The 13,264-nt window shown below is 34.2% G+C and overlaps 2 protein-coding genes across 2 annotated transcripts; both read left to right on the top strand.

Moving 5' to 3' along the window:
• Positions 1–8,684: 8,684 nt before the first annotated feature.
• LOC108833088 (UDP-glycosyltransferase 71B2) lies at positions 8,685–10,350 on the top strand. Its single transcript, XM_018606537.2, has one exon. It carries the CDS (start codon positions 8,765–8,767, stop codon positions 10,229–10,231), a length of 1,467 nt encoding a protein of 488 aa, XP_018462039.2. The 5' UTR covers positions 8,685–8,764; the 3' UTR covers positions 10,232–10,350.
• A 217-nt stretch (positions 10,351–10,567) lies between these two features.
• Positions 10,568–12,748, top strand: LOC130512772 (UDP-glycosyltransferase 71B2-like). Its single transcript, XM_057011082.1, has 2 exons — positions 10,568–11,325; positions 11,693–12,748. Exons 1-2 carry the CDS (start codon positions 10,795–10,797, stop codon positions 12,587–12,589), a joined length of 1,428 nt encoding a protein of 475 aa, XP_056867062.1. The 5' UTR covers positions 10,568–10,794; the 3' UTR covers positions 12,590–12,748.
• The last annotated feature ends 516 nt before the right edge of the window (positions 12,749–13,264 follow it).

Below are 13,264 nucleotides of genomic sequence, written 5' to 3'. Positions count from 1 at the left end.
GATCTTGTAATAGATTGTTTAAAGAAGATTCTAATAAAGCATAGTGGTTGCTTGTTTTGTTGTGTCTCTCGGTTTACTTTCTATAGTACTATTGGGGTGTCCCTTTTGTTCCAACAGGAACTCGTACTTGCAAAAAAGATAAATCATCATAAAAAGCTTAAGATCAGTTCTTGAAACTTAACATTACAAAAGCTGACTGTTTTTTTTGCTTTCAAAGTACTGATTCAAAGCCTAAAATCTTTGAATCCTAAATTAAGGCTTCAATCTAAGAAGTTAAACAAGCATCAGTTCAAGTATGATTAGTTCACAGTTTCATCCAATGTCCATTGTCTATTAAATCATTGCTCATTTGTGGTCTTCTCCAAATTTCCTCCCATTCCATTAATTTATTATTAAATAACTAATTTAATATTATTAAATATATTTATAAATTATAATGTGTTCTAACAAATAATTTATCTGGCTCCACCAAAGTAAGAATCCTAGTATAATCGTATTAATGAGTAAGAAAATAAGAAAACAAAAACGAATTCAATGAAAGGAATATAACGCGTGATTGCCGGGCTGGGAATTTTAGTTGGCATTACGATGGTCGGACGTATATGGGACCCATTAATTCGCAATATAAAGTTTAATCTCACTAATCTTTTAAATTAATGTTAGCTAATCCCATGTGCAAAGTTCCCAACTCTTTGCTTTATTGTCAAAGGTTGATTCTGTTTACATTCGACAAATTAATGTGTCAATCGTACATTGAATTTTTGGTTTTCATTGTTACAAATCTAAAGTATAACCATGAGCAATATATGATTCTCATTTTACATTTCAATACACAATATATACGTTATACAACAACATTGTACGGCGCATTGTCGCGGTAATTAACTTTTGAGCGAACCGGGGCTTCTAGCTCAGTTGGTAAAGGGTTTACAGCTGTGAGTTCCGCCACCTGGGTTCGAATCCCGGCCACTGGGGAATTAACATTTCGGCATCGCCAGGGAGAGAGGACCGACATGTGGCAACACGTGACTAGTCTGGACCACTTCGGTGGGGCCAGGATACCTCTGTATAATTCAAAAAAAAAAAAATTAACTTTGAGCGACAAGAAAAATAAAGGATGATGAGATTAAAAGAAATCGTCGACCGTTGAACGGAGTGGTTAACACCGCTGGAATTCATGCAGCGACATTATTGTCAAAAAGGTCACAACAATATCAATGATATTGAGACACTGATATTGAGACAAAGCCTTCTGTGCAATCAGAAAATAACATAAAATATGACTCTTTATTTTTGTCGCATCAACTATCAAATGAAGACGATCTTTAAGCAAAGAATTTTGGAAAAGCAGTTTAATATCAGAAAACTAATTACCGCAACCAAGAAGTCATCTGATTTTTACACAAAACGAAGCAACGAGCAATCGAGCAAAAAATATGCTAGTCATTTCTGATTATCCCCTTATTATTAACCAAGAAACATTTTAAAAAATTAACCTTTAAAGAGTAAACTAATTTTAATGTTGTCATTATGCATATGTGTCATCTTTACAATCCTTCTCGGCCATTATTTACAATTATCCTTGATTTACTAGGGTTATTACATATAATGCCATTAGTACTATTATATTTGTTACATGCTCTTCTTTATATTTATACTACGGTAAGATGACACATATGCATTGCTTCTGTTCGATATGCATAATACGTTAGGAAATTATATTCGACATAAATGTATAGTGAAATTCTCCTCCGTTTAAAACGTGTATACATAACTTATACATTCATTCTTTTATATATTATTTTATATATTATATGTAAGAAATGCATATATGTATACATTTACATTTACATATACATTCTTTTATATATTCTTTTACTAATACATTCTTTTATATATGTATGCAATATGCAGTATGTAATATGTAAAAAAGTGAATATGTATACATTTATTTATACATTTTTTTATATATTCTTTTACTTATATATTCTTTTATATTTCATATTCTTTTTTTTCAACATCACGAATATAGGAAACATATAATATTATTGCATGTTTTAGAATATAGGAAGCATATAAAATTATGAACCAAATTTATAGTACTTTGACGGTGATTGTTCTTATTTGGCTCAAAATTATAGAAATTAGTTACCTTCGGTGTGTAACGGTTTAGGAGGAAATACACATGATCAGTTCAAATCTTTGAATCAAATCCACTATACCATCGCCAAACAGTGAGTAAATTTGGGAGGTTGATTTGAAAATATTGATTATTTGTATTATGACAACATATTATTTATAGAAGTAAGTACCCATGTTTCGTAACCATTACTTACCATATAAATTCGTATTATAATTAATTGTACATTAAAATATAAATATTATAATTTTATTATATTATTGATTATAATATTTGACTTTCAAACACTATACTCACGTTTTACTTTGCCGCGTTTTGGTTCAAAATTTAACATAAGAACCGTAAATGATCATAAGTTCATAACCAACATAAAAACAGTCAAATATTATAATTACTATCTATAAAATTCAAAAAATAGTCGTTACATATAGAAAGATTGGTTAGGTAAGGTACACACGAACACATTAATTGTTTCATATTTGGTAAATATTAGCAGATTCAAAACTATTGTTATGAACACTTCGAAAATCAAGGCGCAGGTCTTCACATTTAGCAAGGTGATCTCGATATCGACTTTGATATGCTATAAATAACCGGGAAGACACATGAATATATTTATACACAACTGACATATAGTGTATGTTTTAGAAATTTATATAGACCTTTAATATTATGCTCTTATACATTGTCCACGTTCATATTATGTGCCAATGTTTGACATGCGTAAAAACGATTTATTTTTTATATATTATACTAACGATGTATATAATCCTATGTAAAATATTGTATGTAAAATATCAAAAAATATCCGGAGAGGCATAGATGTATACATGACTTATACACTCTTTTTTATATTACAAGAACGACATATATAATAGCTTATAAAACATACATCAAACAATGGCATTGTACGTTTAATTTTATTTTCTTATAGTTTTAACTATTAGTAATTGTAATATTTTGGCCATATATTCATAATTTTCCTTCAAATCAGTATTATTTATGTTTTAGAATATATTATCGTATACAAAATTAGGAAAAAAAATTATATAAATTTGACGGTGATTGATATTATTTAGATAAATCAGACACTGGGCGAAGGTAATTAACTAATTTCGAGCCAAATTATGCATATATGACAGAAACTGAGTTAATGGTCAATCACTGAATAAATTTAGGAGGTTAACACAATTGTTTTCAAAATTATGTCAACATATTATTTCTAAAATCAAAAAATCATGGTCATTCCAATTTTGTAACCATTACTTACCATATAATTTTGTATTATTATTAATTGTATTTGACCGTGATATTTATTTCTTTATTAAATCATGAGAAGATGATATACAAAATTATGAACTAGCTGAATTTGTGAGACGTTAAATAATGTTCATTATTGCTGTTTTTATATATTCAAACTATGAAAATGTTTTTGTTTCGTAATATTCATGGTTTCCAAATTATGTTTTCATGCAATCGCTATTATAGAATTATAATCGTCTATAATTATTGCTAATTAGTATCCTAACTAGAATGTACTTTCCAAAAATATACAATAGAAACCACAATCAATCACGCAATATTTCTAACCACTACGCTGTCATAATAATTATATTGTATGGAACAGTAAGAATGATTTTAGTTCAGTTACGGTTTTCAATTCGGTTCAAATTGGTAGGATTTAAACAAATACTAATTTGGTTTTCTTTCGGTTTTGATTTTCAAAAAAATGAAAAATCGATAAGGACCTAAAATAACCAGAAAACCGAACTGAAATTAACCGAAAAACCAAAAATATCCGAATTTAACCAAAATAACCAAAAATATCCGAATTTTAAAGAAAATTATTCCGAAATTGGCTGAAAACCAATTATATCAGTTATTTTCTGGTATAAAATTGAAAACCGAAAATAACCGAAAACTAAACTGAAATTCAGTTTGGTTAATTTTGAAATTAATTTTTCAAAATTTTGGTTAACCGAAAACCAATGGTTAGGTTTGGTTTTGGAAAACCGAAATCGCAAGACTACTACACATTGTAATATTAATGTTGACTATATTTTTATGTAATCATTTTCACACCGCACAAAGTGCGGATCATATCCTAGTAACTATTAATCTGTCTGATTTGTGTGGATGTTATAACTTTTTTTGGAAGCTCATAGAAACTGTTTCATTTAGGTTGTCTAGGTCAAAAATTCCAAGGCAAAGAACAAGTCGAGAAAAGAAAATCTCTTTCCAGATTAGTATTTTTTTCCGAAAGAATGTTAAATTTATTCAACCCAAAAAACTTTTTTACAAAGAATGCAATTTGTATCTAAATATTTTTTGTAAAAAAAAATATGTGTGAATGCTTACTTTTCCGGATACTAATGGAAATGAAAATTGTTTTATTCTGAATTTTTTGGATTTTTTATCATCTTATGATATTAACAAAAGTTGACCTAAAATAAATAAATATAACAATAATCAAAACCGCGAACAATCAATCACTGTGAATTTTAACAGGCTTTTCTTAGATTTTAACGTCTGCAAAACCTTATTGCTTCGGCCCATTAGCTTTTTACTCAAGCAAATAGCCCATTGGTTACTATGCCCCATTGTTAGACTTTGCGAACAGATGGTCCCGTATTGGTATTGTGAACCTTTCAAGTACTGCAAAACATTCCGTATCAGAAATATTGTATGAATCATCTATCTATCTATATCTATATTATTAAAGTTGAAGTACACATTGGAGATGTTTGGAAACAAGGATAGTAGAATAAATAAGATATGTTTGGAAATATTAATAATAGAATAAATGAGATATATTTGGAAACATATATAGTAGAGATGTGTACTTTCTTTTACTTACAAATTTAGCCATTGTATTTTCAATAAATTAATAACAAATGCGAATTGTGTAGGAACATGAATAACATATTTAATACTTTTTTTAAAACATTTAGCCATTATTTTTACCATAAATTAAGCAACATTCTTTCTATATTTCTTTTTATTTACAATTTTGTCACTATATTTACAATTCTTTTTATTTACATTTTTATGGTGGAAATAAAAACACAAACTGAAATACAAATAGTATATTATATTAAACAATTTTTAAAAACAGTATTATTACCTTATTTAGTTTAGTCAAATATAAAAATTTCAAGAGTTCAATTTTCAAAAAAAAAATATCATAAAATTAATAATAATTCATAAAAGCTAATGCAAAAAATTAAAAATTTGAAACATGGATAAAAGTATATCAGTTTTAAAATATACAAAATGGACTAATCTAATTACCTAAAAACATTGTTTTGTCTAAAATACTCATAAAATAAAATTTTAATTTTATATATGAAATTTCAAATCAAAATAATAATTTAAAGTTTATTTATATCAAAAATTGATTTAAAATATGCATATATTCAAAAATTTATTTTTACTAAAATATTTTCCAATAACCATTATTAAAAAATGTTTTCAATAAATATAAGAAAAATACAACAAAAAGATTAATTTCATATACCAAATTAAATTGTGGTTTTTATATTTTGCATTAAACTTTAAGAATATAATATATGTGATTATTTATAAGATGATTCATATAAAATACTATTAATTATATGATTATTTATATGATGACATATATATGATACATAATAGTGACTAGGGTTGGGCGTTCAGGTATTCATTCCGGTTCATTTTGGATTTGTTTGGGTGTCGGGTTTCCGGGGTCAAAGATTTCAGTCTCATTCATATATTTCTAAATTTTAGTTCGAATTATGACTAGGACTGGCCGTTCAGGCATCCATTCGGGTTCATTTCGGATCTGTTTGGGTTCTGTTAAATTCATTCAGGTATTTCTATATTTAATTAATATAGAAATATGTCACATTGTTTACACAAAATATCAATGTAAAAATACTGTACAATTGCGTTCTAAAATTATTTATTTTAACAACAAACCAAATAAACATGTTGATTGGAGAGAGAATAAAATAAAGCCAGAGAAACACATAGTTTATCAGAGACTCTATGTGTCAAATTTATTATAATTTTTTTTACTAAGATAAATACATTCAATAATTACAAACAAATAATATATTTCATAAAAGTGAAAAATAATATCCGCGTTTTCGAAGCGCGGGTCAAAATCTAGTTCTATTTAAACTGAAATATAAAACGATATTTTCCTAAATTAAATATTTTCTACAGCTTTCATTTTACTTTTTAATGTATTTTAATCACTCAATTTCCGAATAATCTTTTTTATTTTATTCATACTTCATTTTCACTCTATTTTAGAATAATCTTTTATTTTTTGTTCATACTTTATTTTGCAGTAAATTGCAGAGTGAAAAACGAGATGTTCTTATGTCAGTATTAACAATCAATTAGTTTCTCACGTTTTTTTTGAGTTTCCAAAGGTAAGTGAAAACTAACATTGTTAGAGCAACATTATTGGTTGCCCTTTTACAAATATCTCAGTTAGTTTTATATTAGTATTTTAATAATATTTTTTTGTTTTACAGTTACTTTTAAACAGAAAAGAAAATTAAGGCAATCCACTAAAAAATTAGATATGTGGACTGATACCGTTTCCATAGCATCTGTTTTTAGATCTAGTGTCTTTCTCTTTCATCAACATTTTCCTTTTTTCTAGTATTTTAAACTTTGGGCCTGAGGCCATTTCATTTTCAATGAAGTATTTTGTGCCAAAAAAAAGATCAGATACTGCCCTCCATCCCATGATGCCATTTCATTTTTAATGAAGTATTTTGTGCCAAAAAAAAAGATCAGATACTGCCCTCCATCCCATTGATGGAGGTGCTCTTATATGACCACGGAAAAGTGTGCCACATTATGGGTCTTAGCCTCTTAAGATTAACTCTCAATGATGTTTGTTCAATGTTCAATAACATACTCTGTTGGTGGCCACTGACGAGATAGAGAAAGTGATCAAGTGTGTAATGGAGCAGGATAGTGAAATGAGTAAACGGGTCAAGCGGACAAGAAAAGAACCAGCTGGTTCTTGCTACAAACATAACACTACTCTCTACGTTTCTAGATTTGGAGTTGAAATTACTGAAAGGAAAAGATAACCCTTTTGGGCTTTGGCTTCATCTCACAAGCGTATTTAGTATTGCTAGCAAGTGAACCGGGCATGGCTACAAAGGCTCGTGATAGTATAGGCATGTGACATGTCCGTAATAATTTATCCCTTCGTTCACAAGAACCATCGGATCTTGTGGCCTCCAGTGCCAGACGACTTTCTCGGGTACCAAATCATTCACACTGGATTTTTCCAAGCAATGAGTGCCCTGATAGCTCTCATATTTGAACACACCACATGGTCGAGCTTTATGACCGCTCGGTCGGTCCCACGTGAACTCTTTGCACCGGTCGGTCCTAGCTCTCACTTTCTCCGACGCCATGGGAACGTTTGCACCAACATACTTGAGATCTTCAGTGGATATACTCCTGACATCTTCATGTGAGATTTGCTGGTTATATTAGATCTCTTCGGCATGGATGTCTCCTGCTTGACAACATAGTTCCAAGATCATTGAACTTTTTTTTTTGTATTTCAAGCGCTTCACAAGATGTTTTATGAGGAGAGATTTATGTTTAAAGATCAAATAAGTGCCAGGTGAGCTTATTGCTCAAACTAACCACTACATGATATTTTTGGATATAGAAATGATGGGAATAACGAATCTGTTGGAGAAGAAACAAAAACACTTTAGCCTTTGAAGAAGTGGTCTATGTTTTCAATAAGTTGTTGAATTTATTTCAACAGTTGAATGTTTCCACTGAAGTTGTTGAAAAAAACAATCCCTAAAGGGATCTTTAGGCCCAGCGGGCTAGACTAATGGGCCAGAGGCCATGTTTGATTTTCTGCATTTTAATACAATCAACTTGACAAAAAAAAAAGGATTGTTGTTAATTAAATCATTTCAACTAGTTAAATAATAAAAAATGAAGTCATAACACATATGTGCTACATGATTATTGGTTATTGAAATAGCTGAGATTTGCTTTTCATCCTAATTATATGTAGTAAACATTTATTTCTTTAAATATTTTATACCAAAGTTTATTATTTTGCACTCTATAAACTAAAAAGAATATTTGATACAGATACATATTTTTCCTTTTCTATAATTATTTATTTTTCAATAGACTTTTATTTATATTTTAAATACTATTTCCTAAACTAAATTCCAAAACATTAAATTTTAACTATTTTGGTTTAAATTTTAGTTGATTATTATTTTTATTTTTAATATTTTTTGTTCATATTTTGTTATTAATATGTAAACACAATTAAACACAAAAAATATAAAAGAAAAATAGGTGGACAGAACTTTTTTTATAAATGAAAGTTTAATATGTGTTGTGTGATTAAGTAAAAGAAAGAAAAAATGATATGAAATTATAAAAAGTAAAAATTGAGTGTTAAAAAAATTATTGAAGATAATCTTATAGAAAACATGCGGGAGATATCCACATTACGTGTCATGTATGCATAAGACAAAGGCTTATCGCAAAGTCAAACGGCAAACAAAAGCCACTGAAACCACTTTTCACTAAAAAGAAAAACCAACTGAAAATAGTGAAGCATTTGGAAAAATGAGACTGGAGCTGGTCTTCATACCATCACCTGGTGACGGCCATATCCGGCCATTAGTAGAGGTTGCTAAGCTCCTCGTCGACCGTGACGAAAACATCTCCGTCACCGTCATCATCATACCTCAAATGCATGGATTCAGCAGCGGCAGCTCTTCCTCCTACATCGCATCTCTCTCCACCACCACCCCATCTGAGCCCCGTCTTCGCTACAACGTTCTCTCCGTCCTCGATGAGCCAAACTCCGATGATCCCAAACAGAACTTCCTCACCTACATCGATAACTACAAGCCGCACGTGAGAGCCACGGTGGATAGCCTCACTGGTCAACCCGAGTCGCGGCTTGCTGGATTCGTGGTGGACATGTTCTGCACGGCGATGATCGATGTCGCCAACGAGCTCGGGGTTCCGAGCTACCTGTTCTACACCTCCAACGCTACGTTTCTAGGGTTGCAATCTCATGTTCAGTACCTCAGCGACGTCGAGAAATATGACGTCAGCGATTTGAAGGATTCGGACACGACTGAGTTGGAAGTCCCGAGTTTGTCACGTCCTTTACCAGTTAAGTGTTTCCCCTCCGTGATGCTGAGCAAGGAGTGGATACCGCTTTTTATTAGCCAGGCTAGAAGATTCAAAGAAACCAAGGGTATTTTGGTAAATACGTTTGCTGAATTAGAGCCTCAAGCTATGAAGTTTTTCTCCGGCGGAGATTATCATCTCCCTAAGGTGTATCCAGTGGGACCAGTTTTGAACATTAAAACCAACAGTTCAGATTCAGCAGACGGTAAGAAAGCAGAGATCCTACGGTGGTTGGACGAGCAGCCTCGTGAATCAGTTGTGTTCCTCTGCTTTGGGAGCATGGGAGGATTCCGTGAGGAACAAGCAAAGGAAATAGCAATAGCCCTAGAGCGAAGTGGTCATCGTTTCCTTTGGTCTCTTCGCCGTGCGAAGCCAAAGGGAACGATGGGACCTCCGGGAGAGTTTACAAACCTTGAAGAGATTCTCCCGGAGGGGTTCTTGGACCGGACCGCGAAGATAGGGAAGATTATCGGTTGGGCTCCACAGAGCGCCATACTGGCTAACTCTGCGGTCCGAGGATTCGTGTCGCATTGTGGATGGAACTCAACACTAGAGAGTATCTGGTTCGGTGTTCCGATAGCCACGTGGCCTCTTTACGCCGAGCAACAAGTTAACGCGTTCGAGATGGTGGAGGAGCTAGGGCTAGCGGTGGAGATCCGAAACTCTTTCCGAGCAGATTTTATGGCGGCGGAGTCCGAGTTAGTGACTGCGGAGGAGATAGAGAGGGGGATCCACAGTTTAATGGAAATGGATGGGGAAGTGAAGGGTCGAGTGAAGGAGATGAGTGAGAAGAGCCATGTGGCTTTGATGGAAGGTGGGTCTTCACATGCTTCTATTCTAATGTTCATTCAAGACGTCACAAAAAATCTATTGAATGTTCCCAAATCTTAGATAATATTCCATGACTCTATGGCTATGTATCCATCTCGCTGAAACAACGCTAGTTCGCATCTCTCTAAAAAACAATGTGTGTAAGAAATATGTTAAATTTATAAATGATGATTGTTGAATATGACTACCGGTTAGAATTCGAAGAAAAGCATGAAACAAGTGAAAATCTGATATCGTTAGGTAATTACATGTCTTAATTTGCTACGAAAATGGGCCATCCCTACATCTAATTTTGTTCCCTTGGATATAAAAGGTTAGGGGGTGGGGAAGAGATAAGATTATTAAAAAGTCGTTAGAAACTTGTATTCTAGTGGGAAAACCTCACGTTTTGTTATTGCTGATGCGGTCACCATTTTTCAGTAATTTCCAGTAACCGATAATCTAACCAAAATGTTCAAAAGGATATTTTCTGTGGACGCCTAGAACGTTGTATATAAAAAAATCATATGATTGGACAACTCTCTTATTGTGAACAAAAGTAATTAAAAATAGAGTTATCTCTAAGAACATACTCGAGCTCCTTAAACCTTTTCCAACCACTAAAGCAATACCGAAGAAACAAAATGAAACTGGAGCTAGTCCTCGTGCCATCAACTAGTCACGGCCACCTCCCCCCGTTAGTGGAGTTTTCTAAGCTCCTTGTCGACGGCCATGACCATCTCTGCGTTACCGTCATCATCATCCCTCCCAGGCAAGAACTCCGTACCCCAAGCATTTCCTCCTACATCGCTTCTCTCTCCACTATGCCTAGAGACCGCCTACGGTTCATCGTCCTATCCGATGCGGATAGGTCAAACTCCCCTAACACCGAGCCGGATTTCCTTTCCTACTCGGAGAGCTATAAACCCGCGGTGAAAGCAACGGTAGCTAAACTTTATGACCAGGCCCGACCGGATTTGAGTAAGCTTGTTGGGTTTGTGGTGGACATGTTCTGCACGCAAATGATCGATGTTGCCAACGAGTTCGAGGTTCCAAGTTACTTGTTCTATCCTTCAAGTGCAGTGTTTCTTGGCTTGCAGATTCATATGCAATATCTTTGCGACGTTGAGAAGTACGACGTGGGAGAGTTGAAAGACTCGGACACTGAGTTGGAAGTATTAGACACAAAGTGTCCCACATCGGGTATTGGAAGGGATCCTTAGTAATATATAAGATGGATGGGTCACTCCACTAATCACCAATTGGTTTTAAGTGTGAAGCCCATCTAGCTTAACATGGTATCAGAGCCCGATCCACGCAGTCCAGCCCGATCCACATCGATCTGACCCAAAGTTGGTCCATCGATCTTTGCCCGAACATTCCGAGATTGACGCTCAGAGAGCCATCATCTCGAGGGGGCGTATTAGACACAAAGTGTCCCACATCGGGTATTGGAAGGGATCCTTAGTAATATATAAGATGGATGGGTCACTCCACTAATCACCAATTGGTTTTAAGTGTGAAGCCCATCTAGCTTAACAGGAAGTCCCGTTCCTGACCCGTTCTTTACCAGCGAAGTGCGTCCCATCCGTGATAGTAAACGATGAGTTACCTGTTGTTTTGAGCCACGCCAGAAGATTCCAAGAAACGAAGGGTATCTTGATAGATACGTTTTCTGAGCTGGAGCCTCAAGCTGTGAAGTTCATCTCCGGTGGAGATAGTCATCTTCCTACGGTGTATGCAGTGGGACCGGTTGGTCTTGACTCGGTGGACTATAAACAAACGGAGGTCCTACGGTGGCTTGATGACCAGCCGTACCGATCAGTTGTGTTCCTCTGCTTTGGAAGCATGGGAGGTTTCAATGAGGAACAAGCTAAAGAGATTGCCATCGCGCTTGAACGAACTGGCTACCGTTTCATCTGGTGTCTTCGCCGTGCTGCACCAACAGGACCTCCCAGAGAGTTTACGAATCTTGAAGAGATTCTTCCAGAGGGGTTCCTAGAAAGGACAGTGGAGATAGGTAAGGTTATAAGTTGGGCTCCACAGAGGGCTGTGCTGTCGAGTCCAGCCATTGGAGGGTTTGTGTCTCACTGCGGTTGGAACTCGATCCTGGAAAGTGTATGGTTCGGGGTTCCGGTTGCCACGTTGCCGCTTTATGCTGAGCAACAGCTGAACGCATTCGAGATGGTGGAGGAGATGGGGCTAGCGGTGGAGATTAGGAATCATTTTCAAGGAGAATATATGGCGGCGGCGGAGACAACAACGGAGTTGATAGCAGCGGAGGAGATAGAGAGGGGAATACGGTGCTTGATGAAGCAGGATAGCGACGTGAGAGATGGAGTGAAGAAGATGAGTGAGATGAGTCACATGGCAGTAATGGACGGTGGATCTTCCCACGCTGCTCTTGTAAAGTTTATTCAAGACGTCACTGACAAATGACAATATCTTTTGAATCTTGTGGTTAACGTTCCAAAAGAGAATACGTCGTATAATTAATCTCCAGCAAGGCAATATCCATGGATGTTGAACTTTCTATGTTGTTGATAATAAGTTTTTATAAGAGCTATAACTTTGACCATAATAACACTTTGTGGTATACATGACATCCCATTAAAGTATAGATGTTGGATAAGTGAATTCTTTAACTCCTATAGGTCTTATTTTATTTGGCTACCATTCTAGTTGTGTATCTAAGTTATATATGGCAGCACATGCTACTCTCTCTTATGATTACTAGTTATAAATTCATGTGTAAGCTATATTACAACATTTGGACAAATATCAAATTCTTTTTTGGCATGCTCAGATCAATAATTGTAAAGAGGGAAAGTGGAAGACGTTTCTTTTCTTCCATGAGTTGTGTTGTATGTGGATAGAAATGGGGCCTGCATTCGTAGTCTCTTATCCCATGTACGATATTCGAAGAAACAAGAACGGAGATGCCAAAAAAAAATGTGTAATCAATTGACCCAATGTGAATGTAATATGGTATATGTAGTTTGTTACCCCCCATATACTACAGAGGGAGGAAGCAAAAGAAAAACTAAAAAGGTATACTTAAAAGCATATGGGTACTAAAATCTTACTTACGTACTAAATTTTTTTTCTTAAATC

Source organism: Raphanus sativus, chromosome 5 (assembly GCF_000801105.2).
Source record: "Raphanus sativus cultivar WK10039 chromosome 5, ASM80110v3, whole genome shotgun sequence".
Lineage (NCBI taxonomy): Eukaryota > Viridiplantae > Streptophyta > Magnoliopsida > Brassicales > Brassicaceae > Raphanus > Raphanus sativus.
The sequence above is the reverse complement of the archived record's forward strand: the minus strand, read 5'-3'. Positions and strand labels throughout refer to the sequence as shown.